Raw genomic sequence first — 27,851 nt, 5'->3', positions numbered from 1 at the left:
TTTGCGCACTGTGTTACATAAGAGCACAAGAGCTCTTGGCAGGCGTTGCTTCAGTGCAGAAAGTCAAACACTGCTACAAACACAATGCACACAAACAATTTGTAAGAGATGTTCACCACTCTGTTAGATAAGATCTGTCAGCAATGCTGGGAAATTTTGAGTTTGCAATACCCATGAAGTCAATTTAAGAATCTCTTTCTCTTCATGTCCATTTGTTACTAAGATTATTATTCCAGGTGTCAGTTGTAGAAGTGTGTTTATAGGTGTTTTGGGGAAACACCTATAAAAAAAAAAAACTTAGACTCAATAGTAAAACTCCTAAAAAGAGCTGCCAGGATTATAAATAAAGTCGGTTATTGTGAACAAACCACTTGTCTTTTTATTCATCAGTCGTCTGTTTTGAGATTTCATGGCATTGTATATTTAAGAACATGAAAATGAAATTATGTACCGCATAGTGAACAAGAACATTCCGTATAGTTTGCAGATCAACTGATTGCATGTCTCCTTCCCAGTGGGATTCTCCGTCCACGTGTGTCCACTCAGTGCCGTGATGCTGCCGCTCAGCTGGGACGTCCTTCTCTGAGGGAACCGCCGCAGCTGCCCGACATGAGCGCCGACACCGCCTGCAGGCCGGAGGCGGAGCTGGATCCCCACGGCGAGCTGGCCGACCTGGTGGCGGCCATGAACGTGGCCGCCAACCGCATGACCCCGCCCAACGGCTACAGGTCGGGGCCCTCCAGGGGCCCCGGCGGCCACAAGGCCCGACTCTCCGACAGGAAGATGTCGCTGCAGGAGAGGGGAAGCCGCATCGCCCGGCAGCCCACCATCGAGACCAAGCGGGTGTCCATCACAGATGCCGATGTGAGGAAACTTCACGAGTTGTTGGATTTCTAACTGTGCGAATCAAACAATCTGTGGGTGAAATTCTCCTTTTGATTGCTTGCAGGACTTTGTCCAGCTCAACCAGTATCGGCTGGCCAGGGAGATTGGAAAGGTGATCGGTCTGGGATGACGGAAGCATGTTGAAGAAAGTGCTGCAGAACTTCTGAAGTACCATCAACTTTTCTCTCTGCCTTGCAGGGCTCATACGGAGTGGTGAAGTTAGCCTACAATGAAGATTCCGAACAATACTACGTAAGTAGAGACATCTGCATTCACACCGTTTACCCCCGTTAGGCTGCGTGGTCACCGTGATCTTCCATCCGTCAGGCAATGAAAGTGGTGTCAAAGAAGAAGCTGATGAGGCAGCACGGATTTTTACGTAGGTGGAAAAACAAACTGCGTTCAGTCGTATGCGTTTTGGCTGCCGCTCTGGTAGAATCGGCATCTTCTTGCCGTGTGATTTCAGGCCGCCTGCCGCCTCAGGGATCCACTTCACTCAAAGCCACGCTGCCACTGGAGAAGATCTACAAGGAGGTGGCCATCCTGAAGAAACTGGACCATCACAACGTGGTGAGGCTGGTGGAGGTCAGTCAGATGAGTCGACCCATTCCTGCTGTGTGCTTTTTTCTAATTTCTGGCTGATGAACACACTGCGTGTTTGTGATGTGATGCTACAAAGAATGCCTGTTCAATGCAAAACAAATGTGACTTTGTTCTATTTTATTTTAACATTCTTATCTATCATATTTAAATGTTTTACATGCCGTGAAAAAAAGTTATATTTTTTAATGCCCTTTATGTATAAAATGCTGCAATCTGGAGTTACAATATTTCATCATAGTTGGGGTTATGACACTGGTATAGACTAACAACTGCTAGTTCAACGTGTGCAAAACAAATGGAAATATCTGAACGTCTTGCAGGTGCTGGATGATCCTGCCGAGGACGGACTTCACATGGGTGAGAGTCAGTCGTGCCTCATGTTGTCATCTCACTGTGTCCAGTTACAATGTTTGGATTCATCATGTTGTTTTGCTCATTTGTCCGCAAGCCTTTGAGTTAATGACAAAGGGGTACGTTTCCGCATTTTGCTTTTCATTTTGAAATTCTCTCACACATCCTGAACAGCGATGACGTTTTGAGCCTGTGACTTACCGCTCAACTGCGTTCCGTTTCCACCAGGCCGGTGATGGAGGTGCCCACTGACAGTCCTTTGACGGAGGAGCAGGCCCGCTTTTACTTCAGGGACGTGGTGCTGGGAATAGAGTACTGTGAGTACCGCGCCACAGACGCTCACAATGCTGTTTCCTTCACAAAACAGAACTGAATTGCAAACGCTGATTTCTACGGTACGAATGCAAATCATTGTACAGTTGCTCCACAAACAGATCTATCGCTCACAATTCAATTCAGTTTCAATTTAAAGAGCTTTATTGGCTTAGCAAACATATGTTGCCATTGACAAAGCAACTGATGCATGCAGTACAAAAAATGTAACAAAATAAAATGATCTTTAAAAACTTTATTTGTATGGGGATAAAAAATGTTGGCATTGCCAAAGCAAGTCAAGTCATATGGCGCAATGGCACAGCAATAAGATCAAGGGTTCGATTCCGGGCCTGGGACCTGTGTCTTGTGTGGGTTTCTCTCCAGGTTCTCTGCCTTCCTCCCACGGTCCAAAAACACGCATGTGAAGTGAATTGGCAACTCTAAATTGTCTGTAGGTGTGTATGTGAGTGTGAATGGTTGTTTGTCTCTATGTGGCCCTGCAATGATCTGGCGACTTGTCCAGGGTGTATCACCCTGCCTTCACTGTATGACAGCTGGGACAGGCTCCAGCAGAAACATGCAACCCTGAGTGCAGGAAGAAGCAGGTATTGATGGATGGATGGATGGATGGATGGACGTTTATTAACAGATGTTGACATTCCCAAAACAAGTGATGCATGCAGTCCAAAAAAACCCCAAACAAACAAAATATGATTGATTTTATTAATATAAGAATAAGAAGATGAGATATGAAAGACAGACTTCTCTCTCTCTCCCTCTCAGTGCACTACCACAAGATCATCCACAGGGACATCAAGCCCTCCAACCTGCTGCTGGGCGACGACGGCCACGTCAAGATCGCCGACTTTGGCGTCAGCAAGGAGTTCGAGGGGACTGACGCCCTCCTGTCGTGCACGGCCGGGACGCCGGCCTTCATGGCCCCCGAGATGATGACGGAGGACGAGCAGAGCTTCACTGGAAAGGTGTGCGACCGACAGCGGGACGATCTTGTGAATCACCTAGTAAAAAGCATAATTGCGCGTCTCGGGGGGTTTTGGCGCAGTGAGGTGACGACTGTGTTTGTTTGCCAGGCGCTGGACGTGTGGGCGATGGGAGTCACGCTCTACTGTTTTGTGTATGGAAAGGTGAGAGACGTCAGAAGGGGGAGTTGAGAAAAAACAGCGACTCGGGGACGTGAGCCACGGAGGTATTCACGTGGTTTGTGTTTTTCCTCGCAGTGTCCTTTTTACGACGAGTACATTGTTTCTCTGCACAACAAGATCAAGAACAAACCCGTGGAGTTTCCCGAGAAGTAAGCAGATAAACAAGAACCGCATTCGCCTCCTGGCTAATGCGGAGACTTGCAGAGGCAACACGCTGTTAACTGCTGCGGTGTGGTGCAACTACTCAGCAGATGCTTTTAAAGGCCCTGTGTGTAACATTTAGCAGCATCCGATGGTGGGACATCAAACAATGTTAATCCTAATCCGCTTTTTTTTATGATGTCCCATTTAATCTCATATCTTTGTTACGCCAGCTGGGATGTGAGGTTTAAAGCACACAAGCCTGAGCAGATCCATGTTATGACCTACTGTAAATAAGTGGTGGAGCTTTATTTATTTATTTATTTATTTATTCATTCATTCATTCATTCATTCATTTATTTTGCAAATGGATCTCAGGATATCGGTGAAATGTAAATTTGTATGTATGAGCATATGTATATATGAACTATATTGTCTATATAGTATATGTATTTATTTTTTCTGAGAGCATACACATACAGTACATCTTCCAATATATACATTTAAATGTGACACACTGGACCTTTAAGTCTCATGACTATTTTTTAAATGTAGTTATTGAGGTTTTTTTAGTGAAGATTTTGCAGAAGACAAGAACATTGTGACTTAAACCTTATTTGTTCCTTTTACTGGTGTGAGAAGTCGAAAAGTGTTTCACTTGTCTTACTAATGTGCAACACGTTCTGCCAGATGTGATGCGTGAGATTGACAATAGAAAGTAGGAAAGCCAGAATTTTTGGTTTGTCTGCTGAGTCAAAGCATATACTGACAGAAAGGTTGTTTTTTTTTAACCACTTTCTTTCCCAACCTCTTCTTTCAATAACCTGTAAACTCGGCTTCCCTCTCAGGCCCGCGATCACTAACGAGTTGAAGGAGCTCATTGAAAGGATGCTGGATAAAAACCCTGAAACGAGAATCACCGTCCCAGAAATTAAGGTGACATTCAAAAGACAAATAGATAACGGCAAGTGTAAATTGCCGTTATTAATTTGCGGTTGCGATTACGTGCGTCCCTGTGGTTGCAGCTCCATCCCTGGGTGACGGAGGGCGGCTCGAACCCCCTCCCTCTGGAGGAGGAGCACTGCACAGCGATGGAGATCACGGAGGAGGAGCTGCAGAACAGCGTCAAGCTCATCACCAGCATCTCTGCTGTGGTGAGTCACTGCTGCTTTCAAACTCCCCTCTTCAAATGAAAAAAGAAAAAAACAAATGTGAAGAGCAGATGTATTTATAAGGGTATCAATGTCATAAATTGACAAAATGTTACGTTGCTCAAATAAGGGGCAGGTGGAAATGATTGATTAGAAGAGGTGGCTAGCCTGACAAATGTATTTTGTGTTATGAATCTTTTCTGTAAATTAGTCAGATATGTGCTTGCCCATACGATGTTGCAATAAACGCACAAGAGGAAGAAAACTGTTTTTCTCAAAGCAAAAAACTGTTGTTTTTTTTCTTCTATTTTGAATTGAACTCCTAAGCATTGGCATTACAAAACATTACTGTCTTGTATTAGAAAGTGGTGTGCTGTCTCTGAGAGGCCTCTGTTCTCGTGTCCGCTGCAGATTCTGGTCAAGTCCATGCTGAGGAAGCGCTCTTTCAGTAATCCCTTCGAGTGTCAGGCCAGACGGGCGGAGAGGTCCATGTCTGCCCCTGGAGGTCTTCTTACGTAAGTGGCCTCCGCAAATCCTGCTACGTCCAAACCTGCCAGCTCTGCGATTAAAGGCTCGCTAACAATGCGGGCCAGCATTGAGCAGATGCCTGGCCAGAAATAACCCCGGTCACTTAACATACAGTACGTCCTGAGTGAAGCCTTTTCCCATCAATTAATCCTGCAACACACCCGGGGCCGTTGGTCCCCTCAATCCTGATGAACTGTTTGTTTGCTTGTTGTTGCTCTTTGAGTTTACCGATACGAGCGCTTTGCGCTCTCCTGATTATCTAAATGGATGGACGGCCTCTGCCGCAGCGCCAGTAATTGATGCGCCGGTTCTCTTTAACCATTAACAAGAGTCAGTGCAGCTGCAGCTGCAGCCTCCTCCACACTTGCCCAGGCAGCAGCAGCGGCACGAGTGCAGAACCCCCATCCCACACAATCAGACACAGGAGAGTGCGCAAATGAAACCGAGAGCAGGTGTGTTTGTGCACGGAGGTCTAAAATATCCTTTAATTAAAGATGTTTTTCGCTTTTCACCACCGGCTTATTGGATTCTTTTGTCAGGTTGTATTTGGGATATATGTGACAGAGTTCTGCCTCTCCCGCCAACGCAATGACTACAAATATGTTTCATTATGAATATATTACATTCACACCCTGCGTCTACAGGATGTGAGTCCACGTCGTTTGTTAATAAAATACGACGCTTCAGGCCAACCCCAACCGACATCCAGCATGTTTAATATTCAGCAGTAAAATAGAAAAAGAACACATTTTTAGTCAAATTAAAAAAAAAAAAAAATTTCAATAAAATTGAATCTAAATATCACTTCCTTTTGTAAACACAGACACTAAAAACTTCACTGCAATGGTTTTATTTAACTATTTACTGCAGCATTTAATTGGCATAGCAAGCTGCGGATTGGTTTGAATTGACATGTAGAAATACAATTGCATAGACATATGCAATGTCACGTATGCTTTTTTCCTTTGGCATGAATAAACTCAGTTCATCACATACAGTATACATTATGTAATGTTCTCAGTCCATAAGTCAGTCACAGTTGGGCATCTGAAAGAAAGCAATCCATAACCTGAACCCTGAGTAGGAGCCTAGAACCTGGTACCACATCTGTCATAAACCATATGTTTTTTGTTGTCAAGCCAACTGCAAAAAGTGATAAAGTCCAGGGCTTCATTTTAGCTGGTAACTGCTTTTACAATGAAATCGGTGGCTGTGCAACAGTGTGAGCATAAACCCTGACCTCTTCCTCTTCATGTTCTTCTTGCAGAGGTTGTTGGGGCTTACTGGGCTCTTCGCAACATGTTCACCCTTCCTTGAGGTAATTTTTTTTATTTCTTATTTCAAACAAAGAACTCACATTGAGCCTTAATAGTGTCATACGCAGCACAGCTCATCAGCGTTTTTGTTCTTTCTCCGTAAGAGGATTTCAGGGAAACAACACAACAAGCTTTCCCTAAAATAACCGGACGCACCGGCCTGTTGTCCGACTCTTACTTATTGTTGTCCCGCCCTGTCCTTCACCCGCGTCCTTTTCGAGGTCGATGTGGACAGGAAGTGATGAGCTGTGCTGTGTGGAGGACATATGTACGACCTCTTTGTCGCCAACCGTCCCCTCCCCTCCCCCCAAACACTCATCAGCTACCTCATCCAGTGCCTTCGGCAGCGTGATCAGGTGTTTTGTGGCCTGCAGGAACGCCAGCAACGAGGGGAGCAGGGACGGGGAGCTGGAGGACCTGTACGAGGACGACGCATTCACAGAGAGCACAGATTAATCTCTTGTATGTCTTTACCGCTCGCCTAAATTCTAACGTCCCTCTGGTTGCACTTGTCAGCCTTTCTCGCTGCGGTGCACCGAGACTATTTCAGTCACTGTCGATGCTGTCAGTCACATTAGATTTCTGTCCATCCCAACTCTTTGTTTTATTACATTTCAATGATATAATGATGGGATTACCGATCAAATCTGATCTATTTTACGCTGCATTATTGAAATGAAATGTAAATGTGCTACATAAAGATGATATTTTTACATTTTCCTACAGCTGTATAAGAAAATAAAACTTCAAGCTTTACATACTTTCATTAACTGTTCCAATGCTTTCTTTCTTTCTATCTGTCTTTCTATAATATATATCTTTTTAAATTTATTTTTGCTTTAACAGCATAAAAAATACACAGTGTGGTACATAGAAATTCCACACACTGAGCGCCTGTGCAGAGTTTTTTTTTTTTAATCTCTAAACTGGATTTGAAACTAATCGCCGCCCGAGTTTGAAATGCAATTCAGAGGATTGGCCGCTAGAGGGACGCATTCTGTTGCAAAAGAGGACAACGACTAGCGACCCGCAGGCCCTCCTTTCGAGATCGTGTTCTCTTATTAAAGCTCAGACAGATGTGGGCCGAAACGCCAACGGATCAGAATGTGCATAAACCGCCACGTTATCGAGTAAATTCCTCACAATACATAAAGAATAATCCCATGTGCAAGAACAGATGACGTGCATTTCTGTGATCCCCTGTCGGTTCCCAGTAGCAGCAAAATTAAGATTTCTCTTGTTAAAAATGTCACTGCACTGCTGGGGATCCAGAATTGGTTTCCGTCACCTTTAAAACGCCGTCACATCATTGTTTTTTTGGCCCTGTGTGTGACAGGAAAACGGTAGAAAGGAGAGGATGTCAGTGTATAAGTGCTGTGTCATCTTGTTGAGCTGTTAGCTGATGAGCTAATCCCCTCCTTTTGTCACACTTTTTATGTGCTTGTCTTCTCCACCACCTCAAAAGGTGACATATAGCCAGCAGTGTGCACAGTGACATATTACTTAGTGGGTCCATCCTGTACATTCAAGCACAGCAACACAAGCCTGTTTTCCTGCTAAGCTAGCCACAGCCATCACACCCCCACTGTTCATAACTGAGCGTCTTTTTATGGTGTATAGGCAACAACAGATGCAATTGCATCACATTAACAACGTTAATTTGAGACAAGCAGAGAGTTGGCGACTGTAGCTTTGCCTCCTGAGCTCCCAGCTCGCTTTCAAAGAAAACTGCAGGAGTGATGTCACTGCGTCTTCGGGAGAAACAGCCTATATTCCCACTGCTTTCTGATCCATTGCTAAGTCAAGGGTAAAGCTAATCAACGTCCACTTTGCACCTGTAGTCTTCAGCTCCAAAAAGGATTTACCTTACTTTTTTTTTTTTTTTTTTTTGGCAGTATGAACAGCTCATCTGGAAAACACAGTTCATGTATTTCTCACAGGTGGGATGGTTCATGAGAGCATTTGTATTCCTGCAGCCTGCCTGTCTCTCCGTGGTTGCGGTGATGTGAGGACCAGTCAGAAGTGCTCCTGACCAAAGATTTCTCTGGAAACTGTTGCCATGCAACAGCACAATACGGCGCTTATACAGGCGAGTAACTTCACCGTGCGTGCGGGCTGCTCTTCTTCCTGAGCTCACTTGCTGCTGCAGCGCTCCGTTATGTTTGAATCTGAATCTGAATTTTTAAATAAAAGAAAAAAGAAAAACGGGTCCCCGTTCTATTTGAGTGGTGTCACTGTTTGGTGGAACTCTTGCCTCAGTGTCCCGTTCCACGCCCACGTTCTCCTCATTTTCCGAGGCCGGAGCCAGCAGTGCTTTCAGCCTCGGACGTTTACCCAGACGCTGACCTTCTTCTCTCACCTTTTACTCCCTCAACCACGCCACGTATCGGCCCCTTCAGCTGGCGGGTGGCCTGGCTCGGCGTCAGGCCGCGCCTCTTTCCCTCTCGTCGCCGTCGCAGCTGACCCGCTGCCAGCTCGGCTGCTCGTCTCCTCGCGGGCTGCGGCAGGAAAATGGAAGGAGGAGGTCTACCCTGCCTGCCTGCCTCTGTCGGGAAATCCCCCTGGTGCCCACATACATAATGAGTCACCGGCTCAGACTGTCAGGCAGAGAGGCTAAACAGTGGAAGGTGGCTGGTATGTCAGCCAGGTCGCCACTTCCGGAGTGCACACTGGAATCCTTCACTGCAGATTAAAGAAGAAAAAAAAAAAAACATAAAAAAACAAGGGAGGGGGGGGGGGGCGGCGGCAGGACTTAGTAATTCTTTAGCATGAGATAATAATCACAGAAATATACTTGAACAGGAGGAAAACACAGGCTGCTCTCGGCAGACTCTCATCCATCTCACTTTTACCTGTTTCAGCACTGACAGATATCAATAAAGTTTCGACTCTGTGACGGAGGGTCTGAATGACTCTTTCATTCAGACCCTCATGACCTCACTCACCCACAGGGGAAGGTCACTCTGACAGGTTCCTCTGCTGACAGTCAGCTGACCTGGGATGATGGCCATACTACCCCCCCGACACTCTGCTGATTTTGACTTGTTTTTTTCCCCCCAATACAACACAGACACATTTCATGCCAAAAACAGAAGTCCATGTTGTTTCTATTCTCAAAAAAAAACCCCTCTCTGCCGGTGTGGCCGGTTTCACTTCTTCTCTCGCGAGCTGAGTCTGCAGCTGTACTTCACAAGTCAGTCTGAGTATAGAAGCAGGAATAAAACATGATCTCCTTAAAACGTTGATGTGAAATAATACATTTTGCATATTTAAAAGAAGAAATAAGATGCTGAGGTTGTTACGCTGACAGTACACATCAACTCTTCACTTGTTGGCAACCCTTGTTAGCTTCACAGATTTATTTATGTTTCTGTACTTTAGGTTGATCTCAATTTATTTATCACATAAATGCTTATTTTATTAAAAGCTTTTTTTGCCAGCGCATCCCAACATTCAAATATATTAATAAGCAGTATTACAGATATTTTCCAGAATATTTTCCTCACCTCATGCCCTACTACGGAAGTAGCCAGCCTACGCTATTCTACAATGCATGAACAGAGTTTTGTCACCAGTTTCCTATTTCGGGTGGCAGAAATGTTGCGCTTGCTGATCTTAGCAGGTGGTCGTTCAGTGGGGGGTCTTTACTTCACACACACAAGTAGGCAACAAAATGCACTTTGGGGAAAGATTCATCGCTTCCACATTTGTGAATATGCTCGTTGAGATATTGGATGAGAAACAAACATTTTGGGATCTCTGTCCATTTAAGGGTAAATATTCCGATTTTTTGTCACTCACTTGTCGGCGACAGGAGGCCTGAAACAGAACCTGCAGAGTGACGTAACCGTGAGACGGGCTGGGTGGGTGGGGCGAGGGGGACTTTATTTAGACGCAGCTTTCAAAAACTTCTGATCATCACTCGGCCCTCTGTAGTTATGAATAATCGCATCGGGCTCAGTTAGGAGCCGGTTTGATCAGCGGACGGTGGCCAGTCTGAAGCTGCTCGGACGTCCAGCCGCCGAGGCTCCGCGGTAGAACAACACGTGAGGACACTGTTCCCGGCCGTCCTATTGGATTCTGTGCGGCCCCTGCGATGTTTTGGGGACGAGTGCTCCCTAAAAATAGTCCCTTAAAACCCTTTGGCTGAGCATCGTGGCACTTTTTGATAAATAATACAAAGTCTAAATGTTTGTTTGAATAATTTATTTTTTGCAGCAGTCATGCATAAGAGCTGTCTTTGTGGCTGAGAGAGGGTGCAGCAGCAGCAGCAGTAGCAGCTCTTTGTCCCATCTCCAGCAGAAATACGGACAAGAAGAAAAAACACAGTAGAACAAACAACATAGAACGGAGGCCATTGCTTGTTTATTATTATTATTATTATTATTATTTGTAGGATTTCCAAGCCAGGGCAAAAAAAACAAACCAAAACTGATGAATCAGTGTGTCTTAACCTAGGAAGTGAACCCTCCCCGTGCATACAGAGGCACAAAGTCTCTATAGTGGAGATGCTGTCACATTGATGTCTCCGGTCTACTCACTGTCTACTCACAGGCTGCAGGGAGGCCTATTTATAGATCTGTCTCTGTTCTCGGCTTCTACATCGGTCCCCTCTTCCCCTCCATCTCTCCTTTCTCCCCTCCTCCCTCCCTCTAATGGCTTGATATTTCTGGAGCTTTGCGACTATTATCTTCTTTGCATCTTTGAGGTGTAAATCGCTCGAAGGAACGCATCCTAAACTTTCACAAAAAGCAAACCTCTGGCACCTCTGTTTCATCAGCCGGTCAATTGAAGAGGAGAGATAAACGTCTGCATGTTTGGTAACAGTGCTGAGGAGCAGCAACCGGCCTTTAACGTGGATCGAATTATTCAGATTGTGCTCAGTCAGCGATTAGACTGTTTCTGAAAACAAGTAAAAAAAAAGAAAAAAAATTCTTGAAGCTTCAAACCTCAGGCTGATGCAGTGTCTGGGATACTGAGCTGCCACTTTCGCCCACGAGCAGCAAAAAAGTGGCCGTGTGGTTTGGCTGAGGCTGAACATTTCAGCCGTGCCTCAAGTCACGGGAGGTTAAACGCCTTTAATTGCAGGGGGGGGGGGGTGTTTGCCGACGTCAACATGCTGCGCTAGTCGCCCAGGACAAAACTGGACAGTGGACAGAACTGACCTCAAGTCTTGGAGCACCATTTATATAACTTGGTTTTTAAAGTCTGAAGTCATGAATAGATAAATTATACATATTTATTGTTCATACCTACCTTAACTTGCTGTGAACACTGAAGCACGTGCACTGTGATATATATAATGATACCATGTTGAACATTTATTACAGTTTTATAGATGAGAATTCTGCAACCAAGGACAAATGCAGCCTGCCCAGATATCTACAAATACACATTTTCAATGGCCATTGTCTCTGTTCATCTTTACACGTTCCGTTTTAAGCCAAAGTTAACACTGTTTCCTCAATAGTCGGCGTCTCTAGACTGTCAGTGAACTCTCCGTGGGGATAAACAGATGATAAACATAGCGCTAAATACGCTATTTTCTGGAAGTCGGCAAAGGCTTGTTTTTCTTTTTCTTTGTTCACACAAGGCTGCTCCACTGGAGTGATAAAATCTCATCTAAAAATCTAAAAAAAAAAAAAAAAAATGGCTACAAAATGGGACCTTTAAAGCTGAACCACCTTTTTTTTATTTAGGATGAATTTCTTTATTGATTTCACCGGGACTGAATTCGCACCGATGCTAACGATGAATCGGATGCAATGACTCAAAGGCCGTCCACCTTTGTGTGGCCTAATTATGGCTCCGTGATCACTCGTGCCTCTGAAGCACTTCATGTGAAGAAAGTGATCGGACAGACAGTGATTCATTGGCGCACGAGGAAGCGAAACGCGGAAGAGCGCCTTTCTGCTTGCTGCGCTTCCTGCCGACCTGACCTTCGCGATGGAATCATCTGCAGGGAGGCGTCTCATGCATGAACTACGTGTTGTTTTTTTTAATGCAGTGTGTTTTCTAGTACTTCTTTTCATCTGAATCAGCCACTACGCAAGCTCAATTCAAGTTAAAGCTGCTGGAGATCCAATTACAAGTGTGTCAGTTTGCACCCTCCAGTGTTATTTCTGGGATGTAATGTCACCAACACTCACCAGTAATGATGACACCAGCGTCCCAGAGTGTGTAGCAGTGCATTAAAAACACAGGCTGGAAGATAAGACCAGTGCTGAATCCTAATGCCTCCCGTGTGCTTTGTGCTTTCAATTTTCTAACCCACCCCCCTTCTCCTTTTTTTTTCTTTTTTTTTTTTTTACAGGATGCAATAGGTGTCTGAGCAGTGCAGCGAGGAGCCAAGCTAATAGCAGGATACTTATTATAGCCCTAGCAACAGGGGCGGGATTGGCGGCTGCGGAGAGAGGGAGCCTGCCAGCCATTGGCTGCCGCTGAGGACGGCTCACAGCACAGAATTTCATCTCGTGAAAGGTTCAGTGCAGCAGGGCTGCAGCAAGAGGGCTGCAGTCTGAAGGTGGTGGGTGGTGGTGGTGGTGGTGGTGGTGGTGGTGGGGGTGGGGGGGGTCCAGCAATGGGTCACTTCAGCCTGTCAATCAGTGCGGAAACGCACACACGGATGAACGCGGCCACTGCAAACTGAGCTTTAGAGGGTTTGCTTGCTTTTTATTGTCAAAGAGGAGCTCAGCCGCCTTTTTCTTTTGCATTTCTTTTGCTGCAAAGGTTTTATTTCAATGTTTCACTCCATGGATTCCTTAAATCTGGTGTCTTGATCAGGCAGTCCTCTTTTAGTCAGAGCTTTTAATTTAGTCGATGATAAGGGGAGCAACCTTGAGAGGAGACTGTACCCTGTGTGTGTGTGTGTGTGTGTGTGTGTGTGTGTGTGTGTGTGTGTGTGTGTGTGCGTGTGTGTGCGTGTGTGTGAGAGAGAGAGAGAGAGAGAGAGAGAGAGAGAGACAGAGTGTGTGTGTGTGTGTGTGTGTGTGTGTGTGTGTGTGTGTGTGTGTGTGTGTGTGTGTGTGCGTGCTGGCAACGTCTCTGCACTGCAGCTAATACGGACTCCATCTTTTGCTCGCAAACACTAAAACACAAGCAACCGTGCAGCCAGCACACACATCCAGATAAAGACGTGCACGCTTGCATCTATGTCCCATGCACAAGCGCAAACAAACGCGCCCACACACACACACACACACACACACACATTTACACCTGTTGTCGTAGACCACCCAAAAAGGTTGCCTAAGGTCAAATTGCTCTCACGTGGAAACCAGAAGAAATGCTAGAGCAAACCTTCTCCGCAGTAACGAACGGCCTTTATAGATGTGGGATGGGACGATGCAGTGTGGCGTTTGTCTGGCATGACTGGCTGCGATACAGAGACATCAAAATGAGGAGTAATACTGACAAACAAATAACTTTAATGGGCAAGGCATGGCAACTGAAAAAACAGAAACAAAACAAAAATATTTCCTGAAAGCAAACAGTGTTTCTCCCATATTTGCTCCTGCTAACTAACGGGTTTTGTTAATCCCTCACTTTTATCTCCGCTTTGAATGTGATTCTCTCTCCTGTTTTGCTGTAACAGTTCAAAATAATCCAAATTAAAAAAAAAAAAGCAAAAGCAAAAGAATAACAGAGGGAAAAAAGAACACAGCTTTTTTTTCTTAAAAAAAGGAGCACAAAAAGTATATTCTTGGCAATGAAAACAGATCTGGAAAAAGTACAATTGTTTAAACACACACACGCACGCACAAAAAAAAAAAAAAAAAAAATGAAAATTGAAATGTATGATTCGACTCCACCCTAAATAGTCATGAAATGCGTGAGCAGCGGTGCAGGTCGGCAGCAGGATTTCTCATGCGTTCTGTCCGGTGAGCGGTCATGAACACTGACTCGATACCTTGTTTAAAAATAAACCTCAGCAGCTGTGACATACAGTGCAAAGGGAGCTCATGGAGGCTGACTCATGACGCTGACATAACTGGCCGTGAATGAGGTTGCTTGACTGACCTTAAGGCTTTCGGTTTCCTCCCCGATAAAGTCGCCAAAAACTCCCATCTACACAACCAGCGGCGCTAAGCTAATCACATTCAACCCCAACCCCACACCCACCCAACCCCCCCACACCCCCACCCCCCCACCCAACCCCACCTGAGCTCTGAAGCAGCTTCGGTATATATTAACTCTCAAGGTGAGGATTCTGAACATTTATAGTAACCAGTAGCAAGAAACTTCTCCGTGACTATTAGTGCTTTGGTGTTTTATATTTATATTTAGGTGCCGTATAGGAAGCATCACCATTAGACACATGTATATATATTTTTTTTTTTTCGTCTTGCACACATGCTTGCAAAACCTGCAATATAGAGATACATCGAATAATAATGATTATGGGAACACACACACAAAATTGTACCGTTTGAACAAAATGTTGCTCTTCTGTGAAAATGATTAAGCTTGGGAACAACTTTTTTTTTTCTTTTTTTCCCCCCCCTCGAGGGTGACAATACAACAGTACACTAGACCACCAGGTGAATGGCGCCTGTATCATTTTGTCATATCCTTTTTTTTATTATTATTATTATCATAGCTATTATTTCGGTTTCTTGTGCAACTGCTACATAATGACTCACATTCAAGATATTTTGTCACTCAGGAACAGCTAAGATGTATAAAAACAAACAAACCAAAAAAAAAAAGAAGGTATACTGTCGGAAATAAAACATGGTCCATTGTCGTGAAGTCATAACAGAGACATTGAGCCTTGAAAACGTCACCATTGTTAAAACTGGATAGCATGACAGAAAAAAAAGGTACTTAAATACCGTTCAAAGAACAAAATAGATCATAATCATAACTTCAATGTGACAAACACCAGCTGAGAAGATTAAGTGACCACTGGTGAGCTTTTATCTTCCTTTTTTTTTTTCTTTCATGAAACAAATGAAATACACACATTTGCATGTCACTATAGCCACGCCCATTACAGGTCAAATTTTTACGTTCACTATTTTGGTATAGCAAATTAAAAAAAAAAATCCATAACAAAACCAAATAAATTAGAAATCAGAAAAATCAACATCAGACAAAGCCTGTTTTTTTTCTCAATCATATGAATACTTAACACCCACAGTATAAGTTAATAAAGTCAAGCTACTGTATATAAATACATCACCAGCATGCACAATATTGAATAATCGATATTATTGTTGTCATCATCGTACACTGAAGAAACAGTATAGTAGGCAAGTGCATTTAATAAAACAAACACAGAAGTAAACCACAAACTCTGAAGCTGCTTTATTTTTTTCATTTTATTTTAATTTTTTTTCCCGTTATTTTTGTTTTAAGTTGTTAAGTCTCTGCCTTTTGTAATCTTCACCTCCAATAAATCTATGGTTCCAGTGACACAACAGACTAATCTGTGAGATGCAAATACATTTCAGACAGGAGGGGGAATCAATATCAATACAATTATAAGTCCCTATTTTTTCTTCTTTTACTCCAATACAACTTATCAATTTAGTATTTTGGGTACCTTTGTGTGTTTTCACAGTGTGTGCACGTGTGCGTGTTTCATCGCAAAACTCTTTTCGGTCTTCACCGTTGAACTCTGATGGCTTTCGGGTCTTTAATTCCTTTTTCTCTTCTTTTTTTTTTTATCTCATACCAAGACTACAACTGGAACCGATGCAAACTAGTTTTGTGAGGCATTCCCATTCAAGCGTTTTTTTCTCTCTCGCGCGCGCCCAAGTGACTCAAAATGCATCTCTATCACGCAAAAACCTAACTAAGCAGCTTATCTCGACAGAACCAGATCAGTTCCTATGCCAGTGTGAGGCCGCGTTTCAACCCAACAACAACCACTTTCTGGCTGATTGACTGACACATCAGTGGTTTTGGCAAATGTCAAAGAGAAAATCAAGAAGACGGAGGCCCCCTTCAACTGTATATATATTTCTATATATATTTAAACTAAGATTTAACCTCCACTCCCACCTCTCCCTTTTGATTCTTTTCTTTTAACACATGGAAAAATAAAGAACTGCTGCTGCGGTAGCATCATCGGCAAAAGCTGCTGCCAAAGTCCACCGGCCCTTTCATATATATATAATTTCTTTTTTGTAACGCAGCGTGGCTTCCCTTTTAATTGTTGCCCTCCCCGCCCTCGTCGTCCTGCTGGTCACTTGTCCACAGTGTCAAGTTGTCTCGGAGCAGCTGCATGATGAGAGTGGAGTCTTTGTAGGAGTCCTCGTTGAGGGTGTCGAGCTCGGCGATGGCGTCGTCGAAGGCGGTCTTGGCCAGGTGGCAAGCCTGCTCGGGGGCGTTCTGGATCTCGTAGTAAAACACCGAGTAGTTGAGAGCCAGGCCCAGGCGGATGGGGTGGGTGGGCTGCATGTGCTCCTTGCTGATCTCGTGCGCCTCGTTGTAGGCCTTTTCTGACGACTCCACCACGGTGGCCCGCTTCTCGCCGGTGGCCACCTCGGCCAGGTAGCGGTAGTAGTCGCCCTTCATCTTCAGGTAGAACACCTTGCTCTCGTGCTGCGTCTCGCTGCAGTTCTTGATCAGGAAGTTGTCCAGCAGGTTGAGCACGTCCTGGCACACGGCCTCCAGCTCCTTCTCGATCTTCTCCCGGTAGGCCCGCACCATCTCGATCTTCTTCTCGTTGCCGTCGGCCGAGGTCTTCTGCTCAATGCTGGAGATGACCCTCCAGGAGGAGCGCCGGGCCCCGACCACGTTCTTGTAGGCCACGGACAGGAGGTTCCTCTCCTCGTTGGAAAGGGCCTCGTTCAGCTCCGTGACCTGGAAGGAGGTAGAAGCTCTGCTTAGTCGCCCGATCTGCACGGCAAAGCGATGTTCTCCGAAGGGGGAACGGGTCAACGTCAATAAAAGAAAATCCCATTGGTTTTCCATTTAATTGAGAGGAATTCAGATAGATAGATAGATAGATAGATCTGAAATTTGCATTAAAAGGCATTAGCTATTACACTTCCTTAGTCACCAGCTTTCACCGGTCTCAATAATTACAGCAACACCCCTCTGAGCCGATGAGCTCATTCCGCACATCGGTTGATGGGGCTGCCACGTTGACAAGCGTATTGCTAGTCCCTGGGAGAAATGCCGAAGATAGTCGGCGGCTGTGGGGGGCTGGGAAAGGCTGGAGATGACGACGTTTCCCACGAGCACTGCGGGGCAGCTGCACTGTAAGCAAAAACTGTCCCCGCACTGCACTGGCGGCAGCTCACGTGTCCGGCCTGACCTTCTCCCTAGCTGAGTCTGACCTTTTACCTGCCCGAAAAACTCAGAGCGGCGACGTCACTCCAGGCCTGACTGACGAATCGACAATCGACGGCTTGACTTTTTTTCTTTTTCTTTTTTTTTTCTTTTAATGGTAATGGGAAGAAGGTATTGGAACGTGGCTGCTGCAAGATGAATAACTGCAGGTGGAGAAATATATAAATAACGGTGTGTGCATACATGACAGTAATTCTTGGGCACGACTTAAGATCGGAATCGAGTATTACGATTACAGTATGTCAAATGATGTGCGATGCATAAGGTCGCTTCTCTATATAGAACTAGGTCATCATGCTGAATACGCTGTGTTGGTGTTTAGGATCCATGACAACGACATAAATCCGCACACCGGGGCTAAAATACACCCTCTAATCAATCCAGTCCAAGTAAAAATATGAATTTATTCATATTTCAAGTATATTTCAGATGAGTTCTGGCTACATAATTGTTAACAATTCACTTATAAATTGGATATATTGATTTTTTTGAATTTATGACAATCTAGTAAAGAATGTTCTTTCACGTGCGCCGACTCAAAATGTGCCTAAACTGTGTCAGACCTACGGTTCCGAATATAACCATCAAGAAAATGTAGATCTAAAATAAAAGAAAAGGGGTTCTTTTGTCGGTGAGGAATCCAAACGTGTTCTGCTCTCGGTCACTTGCGGTTGCATTTAGAAGGGATTCCCTGTGATTTAAGAGCGAGAGTACACACCCCTGCAATAAGGCCCTGTTTGGACTGCACTGACATAGCAGATTGTTTAAAGGGAAAGGAATCCCTCCCTGCTCACACACCATCCCACCTCCTGCAACCAGAAACCCTGCATGACTAACAGTCCAGAGGTGGGGAGGGTGGAGGGGGGGGGGGCTCCAACCCCCACGAGGCACGCGAGACACTAAATGTTCCTCCTCTAAAAGAATATAGAACCGCGTCGCTCGGACAGGCCCCTCCGAAACTCCCAGGATGCTTTTGGTTCCAGGGTGAAGTGGTGTGACACAGCAGTTTTTTTTTCCCCCCCCTTGGCCGCTGCCAGCTCGCTGAATTTTAAGAATTTTAAGAAGGTTGGGGGGGGGGAGAAAAAACAAAAGCAGACAAAGGCTCTGTCCTTCAAAGCAGGCTAGGAGGAGCTCGGAGAGCTCCCGAGAGGCCGGGCCGGCCGGTCAGCCACCCATCACATCCTCTTTGCATCCTGCAACGCTCCACCTAATCAGGGCCGTTCACCCAAAATTACTTCAAATTGCTGCTGGATTACCAGCAGGAACCTGCCCAGAACCTGGAACAGGTTTGGGGGGTTGGGATCAAGGGGGAGGGAAACAAAGCCAAGCAACAAATCTGATCATATTGACTCACTGCAATACGACAAAGAATATTCTGGAGAGATTCTACTGCCTCCTACGTGTGTTTGAAGGAAAGAGCAGGACGAGAAGCTCTTTTTTTTCCCACCCTCTCCTCAATTCAAGGCAATCGTGGAGAAAATGAGTCCATCGTTTAGAGTTAACTGACAATTAACCACATTTTCAAAAGTATATGTTATTTTGATTTAACGTGAGAACGACTAAAGGAGACAGAGGAGGAGGAAAAGGAGGGGGCAGCAGCACTTGATGGGCTTTTTCCGAGCAACCTCACATGGTTCCCAGCAGCAAAGGGCTAGCTTTTAAAATTTAGAAAAAAAGAAAAAAAGAAAAATGGGCAAAAAAAAAAAAAGGAGGAGAGGCGGAGGGTGGGGTGGCCAAAGGCAGTGACATGTAGAAGAAGTGAGTCGACGCGTGATACGGAGCCAAGATGAAGCCCTGGTATCCCGTATTAATATTCTCCCATTGAACCGCCGACAGGAAGGCACCGCCCAAAGGAGCAGACGGTCCGGACCGGGCTTACAGGCTGGGGAAGGGGGGGGAAAAGACCCCGAGCTCGTCATGTAAAGGCGACCAAACCATCTAGAGAGTGAACGTGGTCATTTCTTAACTGAGTGCCCTTAAAGTAAAGCCGGCGTGGCACCGCGCCTTTTACGCAGGAATTACGCACAGACAATCGCACACACCCAAGAGGTGGGACATGATCGAACGGCTCATTTTTGTCATTAATTTTTTTATTTTATTTTATTTTTTTAATATCACTTCCAATTGTAACTGACTTACCGATTTCATCGCCGCGGCCATGTCATCGTATCTCTCAGCCTGCTCGGCCAGCCTGGCTTTCTGCACCAGCTGCTCGCGGTCAACCATTTTTCAGCAGATGTTTGGTGGCTCGTCGAGGTGCTCTGCGGATGATGAGATGATTGATAATTTTTCGTTTTTCGAAATCGCAATGCAGTGAAATCCTAGGGCGAGCCTCAATGCCGCAGCTGTTCCCTGCTGTCTATCCGTTTCTCCGTGCAGACGGGGCACGCTCTCCTCTTTTTTCCCTCCCTCACTCCCTCCCTCTTCTCTCACCCCTCCTCCCTTCCTCCCCCTCCTCCTCCTCACACTCTCTCCCCGGGCTCCGTCATCGCTCGGAAAGGTGGGTGTCTGTGCCAATGATGTAACACTACATACATGGGAAAGGAGAGGGGGAGGCAGTGAGATGAGGGTGGGATGGGGCGAGCGAGCGAAAGGTCTTCTGGGAAATGTAGTCCCACGTGAGGAGGAGGACGAGGAGGCGGCGATGGCGTGCCGTGATGGATGATGTGGGATGTGGGATGTGAATATTCTGGTTTAGGTGCAGGGAAAGACTCCAGATAGTATCTGTGTAATTCGTATGTTCTTAGAAATAATGCTCATTGCAGTACATGCATATTTCTTACTCTTTTTTGGGGGGGTCCCATTCTGTGCCCATATTTACCATCTTTATTTGTTACATCCTAGTGGATTGAACAGTTGCGTCCGAATCAGCTCAAAACCCTTGCTAAACATGTGTGGCTCCGCAGCCGTTTACCAAAGTTGCTACTCATGCTGTAGAAAGAGCTGCATCAAAGTCGAGGCCCTCAATACAGTCATAACCTAGACAGCGCCCTCTCCTGGACACAAATGAAACATCAATAAGACTGCTACTGTTCAATCGAGACTACACGGTACCGTGACCCGTCCGCGTTTACTCGGGAAAGCTAGCTAGCTAGCTAGCTGGCTATGCTAAAGTTTTTACATTTTTATATATTTATTTAAAGGATATTTGTATGTGCATGGGGTTGATGTAAGCCGTCTGCACATCTACGCGACTTATCAAAGTCAGATTTTTTCTTTTTTCTTTTTCCCTCAGGTAAACTGGCCTGTCCATCACGCCACTACGATTGGTTTCCATTGTCACATCCTCTTCAGAAACACACTGAACTACTTGGTTATTGTCAAGTTCTATGCCCCATTGTAGGCAACACGGTGGCGCAGTGGTTAGCGCTGCCACCTCACAAGCAAGAAGGTCGAGGGTTCGTGTGTATGTGAGTGTGATGGTCGGTTGTTGTTGTTGGTTGTTTGTTTGTCTCTTTGTGGCCCTGCGATGAACTGGCGACTTGTCCAGGGTGTCACCCTGCCTTCGCCCTATGACAGCTGGGAGGGGCTCCAGCAGACCTCTGTGACCCTGGGCTCAGGAAGAAGCGGTTATTGAAAAAGGGTGGACGGATGTCCCATTGTCATCATCCTCAAAGGGTCCACGTCACTAAAACTTAAAAAAAACAACAACCAATCATCTTAAAAGGTAAGGACATCTGCTTTCTCTCTGTAAGGTCAAAGGTTAAACTAACTAATCACTGTGCGCTACTCAAACTATTTTCTGGTGTTTATGTTATTTTATTGTCGTTCTTATGCAAATCTAAGTATGGCCAATCACTACTGACTTTGTCAAAACTATGTCGCATAACCATATTTGGAAATTGTTTCTTTGCCGCATTTAAAGATTTGTGTATTATCATGATTAAATGTTGACTGAAACTTTATACATGGTTACAATGAAAATCTGGTTCACTGGCCACCCACAAGGACTGATTCCTTTGTTTTTGTCACTCGATACTACCCAATATGCACATAAATTAACATCAAATTAAATCCTGATTTGATTTTCTTTGAATTCCATGTTTATTTTATGTGCATATGTTGTTCTTGGCCAGGTTTCTCATCCTGACATCAGTCAGTTCACGAGGTGTCTCTGACTTGTAATCTGAGATGCACCATTTCCTGTCTTCAAGGCCAAATGCTGGGTGGGAATACGTGGTTGCAGAGTTAGCAAATGCAGTGCAGCTTAACAAACGTTCACCAAAAACGCTACGGTTACATCACAGCCTCTTTAAACTCGTCACACTGCGCCCAGTGAGATCTTTAGGTTTAGAATAAATGGTATTTTCCTGATACGTGTTTAAAGTGCAGGAACAGCAGCGTGAGCTCAGGAGGCCGTATACAGCTCCCTCTGCTGGTCAAGAATTTAACTGAACAAATCGGTTGGGAGTATCACGTGTATGAAGACCCAAACCCCGAGAGAAAATTAGCCACCACTTGAAGATCTTTATTATTCATCTGGATTTCAGTAGAGCGCTTCTACTGAAGAGCCTCAGAAGGGAACTCAAAGTAATTTCTTGCAAGTTCACAGATTGGCGAGCGATATATTTGTGTTGGAAAACACAGGTATGGAAAATTTCACACATTATTGGAGGAGGAAGGAGAAGGTGTTCTAAAGAATGACTTCACTATTGTTTTTGTTATTGTAGTCCTGCCTGAATGCTTTCGCTGATTGTCACATTAGCTAACGTGGACATTGATAAAAATTAAATTATATATAAAATCGTTCTAATAAACAGGAAATTGGTAAACCACTCAGAGATTTCTGCGTCAGACTTTGGAATTGATAAAATGGAATCAGACATTCTGCTGTTTTTGCATGATGATTATTCCTCTTGGATCATGTAGAGTTATCCTGTTTGTATTCTCACAGTTTATAGCTACAATCAGCTGAGAAATTCTTCATATGCATCTCAAGTTGACTACCTTGGCTAGGGTTCGACATTAAAAACCTAAACATGAAGCCAAAATATCTAAAATACGGTGGCTCTTATGCATTTATATTCTCATTTGTCATGCAAGCACCAGTGTTTGTTTTCTTTGCAGTCTCACACACCAACACATGCAGAACTGGTTAATCTGTGTTTCTTCCGCAGGAGATTATCGGCCGCTGACCTGGCCAGAGGTAAAGAGAGGAAGTGTTGACTTTCAGTGACGTATAAACTGGGTCAAGGTGGGGGTGCGTGGAGTCACACTGGAGACAGTCAGACAGTCAGACACCTGCCAACACCGAACTTAGGAGTGTTGCTGCGAAGAAGATTGAGTTGTCACAGTTACAACAATTGTCACAATTTCTGTTCAATTTGTATCTTAATGCTTTTAAAAAATGTATGTTTTGATCGTATTTGATGCTTGAGAGTTTCAATTCATTTCTGATTCACCTTGTTGAGGAAAATCAAACATTTCTCAGTGTCTTTATAACTTCTTGTTTAAACAACGAATATACCTTTTTCAGTGCACAGCAGGTTATTTTTATTTCGTTAAAATCTTATCAGTGAACAGTGATCGGTTCGCTGAGGTAGGCCAGGGCCAAGCCATGAATGGCCTTAAAAACAAACTGGAGGATTTTGAAATCCACTCTGTGGTGTGGGAGTGCTTGGAGGTGCTTGAGAGAAGGTGTGCTGCTGCATTCTGGACCATCTGGAGCTTTTTGAGGAGAGAATGGTAAAGTCCAGCGTAAAGGGCGTTGCAGAAGCCGACCCTTGCGCTGACGAAGGCCTGGGTGGCCTTTAACGAGGTCAGCTCGGGACAAGAAGGGCTTGACGTTAGCGAGAAGCCCTAGCTGAAAAAAGCTCACCTTTACCACCGCACTTAGAAACAAACAGAAACTTTGCTCGCTGCACGTACCGGCTGTGCCATGTCTTCCCCATGGTACAGCCCGCACTATTGGATCTCTCCGTTCGCCTCAAAGAGGATTACGGCTCCTTCTGCTGAGCTTCGTTACCTCAAATTAGGATAAGGGTAAGGAGAGGTCTGCCGTCCACAGAGGCCATCTGTCTCTGGACAGGCGAGCGCTCGGGCTGCTGTCAATGGAGACGAGGCTGGAGCTGGACGTCCTGATATTCCCAGATGAGGTGAGGGTCCCCACGCCGGAGGAACTCTCCGAATGGGAGCTGGAGACTGCCAGTCAGCTGTCCCTGCCCCCGCTGCGACTCTTCGTGGCCCTTTACCCATACAACCCGGCCGCGATGTCTCCCAACTACGACACGGCCGCAGAGGAGCTGCCTTTCGTGCCAGGCCAGATCATCAAGGTGAGAGACGGTGCTGTCTTTGCGTTTTAATGGCGCTTGAGTGAAGGAGAAGCGGTGGTCGGGAATTGGAGGACGTTAGGTTCAACTTAACGTGGAAACTACGCACATTACTCTTAATTCATACAAATGATTTGTATTTCCACCTCCTGTTTCCTGTTTGAGCTTCATCAAGGCCAGCAGAGCGTGCGGTGTGTTCTCAACCTGTTTTTTTTTTTTTTTTTTTTTTTCTATTTCCTGTCACAATTACTCACTGTAGGAGCCACAATTTCTCCACTGCTGCTACCACACTTAACATTTAATTTCCACATCGTTTATGCAAAGTTTCTCAAGCGAGCCACCTTCCAACGCTTTCAGGTCACAGGTGACAGGGACTCGGATGGTTTCTACCACGGCGAGTCCGGCGGGCTCTCTGGTTACGTGCCAAGCAACATGGTGGCTGAAATCCCCGTGGACGACGAGTACCTCAAGCACACGCTCATGCAGCAGGGCTTCCTCCCTGTGGACTACGCGCCCTCAGGTATTACCGCTGACTTCACACGGCACAACACCCTGTTCATGAAGGGTGAATAGTCTGAGGTCGGCTTGACTTTATTAGCAAGGAAGTTATCAGAAAAAAAGAATAAGACTTGAAGTCATGTTGATAAAAAAAAATAAGTCTTTAGGGATTGGAGGTCTTTTTAAGATTCTTGAAGCTTCTATAATGCCACAGAGAAAACAAACAATCCACTAGAATGAAATAATTTGCAGGCATGTCTTTAACTCCAGCCTTGAGCGACGTGGCCAGCATCCCAGAGGATGTTGTTGTTCGACGGATGGTTGCCTTATTTGACTACGATCCATGGGAAAGTTCACCCAACATAGATACCGAAGTGAGTGCAGACAAACAGCAAGACCGCATTACGTTTTAATGTGTGCTGGTTTTTAAAATGAAACTGTTGCCCTCTAAAGGCCGAGCTCGGCTTCCGGTCGGGAGACATCATCTACGTGTTGGGCGACATGGACCAGGACGGATTCTACTTTGTAAGCGGCAGCACAGCACCATCAGACTTGCTTGTATTGTACGTCTTTACATTTAGCTGTAAGAGGTTTTATCTGGATTCCAGGGCGATCTGTGCGGCCGGCGAGGTTTGGTGCCGTCGAACTTCCTGCAGCCTCTGCCATGGGACTGACGGACGCCGTCGGCCTGTGTTTGCTACCAATGCCAACTTCAAAAAGCAGTGAGAACTCAGCGTTTTTTCATAATATATCAGCCAAGTGTTTTATTTATTTATTTATTTATTTTTCAACACCAAGGAACTTGCTTCAACTCTAGATTGCTTTGGTTAGCAACATTATTTCGATGCCAAGAAGCAAAATGCTTTCTGCCAGATTATTTATTTTACTTGTTAATGTTTGTTGAAAGAAATTACCAGAAACAAGAAATTAAGAACTTGCTTAAATAGAAAGACACAGAAATGTGTTTTGAATATAATACATTATTTATTATATTTATTATTTAAAAAACAAACATATTAATCATATTATTATTGTGAATGCTTCAAACTCATCTGATGCTAACATTGCGATGTAATGCAATTGTTACTGTAGCCTTAATGATATACTTTATATTCTCAGTTTACGGCCGAGCAGTGTGTACAAGCATAGTTCCTCCTTATTTGCCTTACACCCTGTTTGTATGTTTTAAAAAAGTGGCTCATAGTTGTCGACCGTTTTTTCATATTAATGTGTTTGAGTTTTTTTGCGGGAGAGTGGATGCAGTTAAAAAAAAATACTCAATCGTGTACGGCAAAAATACTCATACTTACTTTAATATTGTAATCAGGGCTTAAGAACAAAAATCACAATGTGAAACAGAAAATGAAATAAACTTCATGAGTTGTAACAACCTTCACCTGTTTTCATTTATACACACTATTACAATAAAGCATTATGTTAGCATGGTGAGAAAAGTCATATAGGTTATTGAAATGAATTTGTCATATATAAATCAATATTTATCAACACATAACAAGTTAAATCAGCTGACAACAGTGAACAACAGTTTGAGCTATGAGGTGTTTTATAATCATTGAGAGTTTGCCGTTTTCTTCTTTCGAGTCTCTGCAGCCAACAGTACACTCATCCATAAAGTAGGAAACACTACACTGTGCAGTGAAGTTTAGTAGTGCTTTCTACTTTATGGGTGACAGCACTGTACATCAGTAGGTCCTGGTTGCTCCATTGAAATCTCCGAAGGTGTGAAGGCTTGAGTGAAAGTAGATTTTAACACACTGAATATGACACAAGGATGATTAAGAACAACTTTAAACATTTAACATTTAAAAAAAAAAAAAAAAAGAAAAAACACATCAAAATCAACTGCACATGGCTAAAAACAGACACATTATATTAGTTTTCCATTTTGATGTATTAGATATGAGTTTCTATCTTTGTTCCAATTAAGGGAATTGAACTTGTATTGAGTTTGTGTTAGTCAATCCTTTGCTGTCTGTGTCTTACCTGCATTTGGACTCCGACGAAGTGAGAAAGCCCGAAGTGAGCGTGATCCCTTTATTAACCCTGTCTGAGCCACGTGGTTCACACAGGAAGAGTTCTAACAGTCTCTTTCACTCTTACACACACACGTGCGTGCGCACGCACACGCACACACACACACACACACACACACACACACACACGCAGCATTGGTGACTGCCTCTGAAATATATGCAGTGTGAAAATTCACACAGACTGATTCCCGCAAACATGTTCTTAGTGTCTCTCGGCAGGAGCACCCAGCGTTCCAAAAGTCACCTCCACCTCGTCAATAATGATAGAAACATGAAGAAACATTTTGATTCACAAAGAAAACAGCTTTTCACATATTGCCGTCGGCCAAAGTGAAGCGTTTTTGTATTGTAGGTACAAGTACAAGTAATGTGCTTTAAAAACCAGGAGAGTTATTTGATGGCAGCAATGACAAAGTCAAAGGGATCCCAGGGTGCTACAGTAACCACAGTTTCAAAGTGAAGTTAATTTAAGTGAAGAGTACATTTAACAAAACAAAACCAAAAAAAACAAGAAGGATAGCAGGCTTGTGTAAGATGTGGTAATACAACATGGACAGAGAGAGCCACATGAGTAAAACTTATTAGTTGAACCAAAACGTATTATACAAAGCACTGTATAACATATTGAAACTTTAAGAGCATTGTATAGTTTTGATGTATGCGTGCCCTGGAGCACACAGGCTGCTTTTAGGGGCGCACCTGCTTTTAAAAAAAAGTCTGAAGACACTTCTGCAAATTGCTATTGATCAGTCGCAATCATTCATTATTCATGGGCGCAGCTTCCCTCAGCACAAAACGCCCGGCGCTGAAGCAGCTCTCGGCCTAACAGCTGTGCTGACGACTAAAACACTGCTGCCAGAGTGGGTTTTTTTCTTCTTCTTTCCACTCCAATAAGTGATCTCATATTAGGAGCACTGGAACTGGATGTCAGTGGAGGCATTGGCTCATTTAAAACAAGTCATTTTATTTCCCCACCCAGAAAAACTCAACGTACAGGAACAGAGTACTGCTTCTCAGAGCACAGTGATGCCTGCATGTGACTGCACTAGATGCGTGCGTGTGTGTGTAGGGGTGTATGTGTGTGTGTGTGTGTGTGTGTGTGTGGGGGGGGGGGGGGGGGGCTCGGGGGGGGGGGGGGGTGCTGCTGCTGCAAGACTCTTCTCCATTCTAGCAGCTTGTGCGCAATATGCTTGCAACAACAGAAACTTTGCAAATAGAACAGTCGGGGCCTGTCACCTCTGTTGCCACGTCAACCAAAACCTCAGAGTCACAC

General features: G+C 44.6%; 3 protein-coding genes across 4 annotated transcripts; 2 read left to right on the top strand and 1 right to left on the bottom strand.

Moving 5' to 3' along the window:
• The first annotated feature begins 384 nt into the window (after positions 1 to 384).
• On the top strand, positions 385 to 7,374 carry camkk1b (calcium/calmodulin-dependent protein kinase kinase 1, alpha b). Its single transcript, XM_076036430.1, has 16 exons — positions 385 to 864; positions 950 to 997; positions 1,084 to 1,137; positions 1,213 to 1,264; positions 1,352 to 1,470; positions 1,809 to 1,845; positions 1,937 to 1,958; positions 2,068 to 2,156; positions 2,938 to 3,137; positions 3,246 to 3,299; positions 3,393 to 3,466; positions 4,307 to 4,394; positions 4,484 to 4,612; positions 5,021 to 5,124; positions 6,405 to 6,455; positions 6,828 to 7,374. Exons 1-16 carry the CDS (start codon positions 610 to 612, stop codon positions 6,907 to 6,909), a joined length of 1,458 nt encoding a protein of 485 aa, XP_075892545.1. The 5' UTR covers positions 385 to 609; the 3' UTR covers positions 6,910 to 7,374.
• Positions 7,375 to 15,009: 7,635 nt separating this feature from the next.
• ywhag2 (3-monooxygenase/tryptophan 5-monooxygenase activation protein, gamma polypeptide 2) lies at positions 15,010 to 20,179 on the bottom strand. The gene is made up of 2 exons (XM_076036429.1): positions 19,897 to 20,179; positions 15,010 to 17,265 (listed from the first exon to the last, which is right to left on the bottom strand). Exons 1-2 carry the CDS (start codon positions 19,981 to 19,983, stop codon positions 16,609 to 16,611), a joined length of 744 nt encoding a protein of 247 aa, XP_075892544.1. The 5' UTR covers positions 19,984 to 20,179; the 3' UTR covers positions 15,010 to 16,608.
• Positions 20,180 to 22,497: 2,318 nt separating this feature from the next.
• LOC142895409 (RIMS-binding protein 2) lies at positions 22,498 to 25,748 on the top strand. Of its 2 annotated transcripts, none has more exons than XM_076036428.1 (5): positions 22,498 to 24,029; positions 24,384 to 24,546; positions 24,795 to 24,898; positions 24,978 to 25,049; positions 25,133 to 25,748. In XM_076036428.1, exons 1-5 carry the CDS (start codon positions 23,808 to 23,810, stop codon positions 25,196 to 25,198), a joined length of 627 nt encoding a protein of 208 aa, XP_075892543.1. In that variant the 5' UTR covers positions 22,498 to 23,807; the 3' UTR covers positions 25,199 to 25,748. The 2 variants fall into 2 exon arrangements, with proteins under 2 accessions (XP_075892543.1, XP_075892542.1); XM_076036427.1 differs by having other exon boundaries at positions 24,777 to 24,898.
• Positions 25,749 to 27,851: the final 2,103 nt, after the last annotated feature.

Source organism: Nelusetta ayraudi, unplaced genomic scaffold, assembly GCF_046127955.1.
Source record: "Nelusetta ayraudi isolate G7.1 ecotype Tasmania unplaced genomic scaffold, CSIRO-AGI_Nayr_v1 ptg000048l, whole genome shotgun sequence".
In the NCBI taxonomy this organism is placed as follows: Eukaryota; Metazoa; Chordata; class Actinopteri; order Tetraodontiformes; family Monacanthidae; genus Nelusetta; species Nelusetta ayraudi.
Note: the sequence above shows the minus strand (reverse complement) of the source record. Positions and strands in the feature narration are given on the sequence as shown.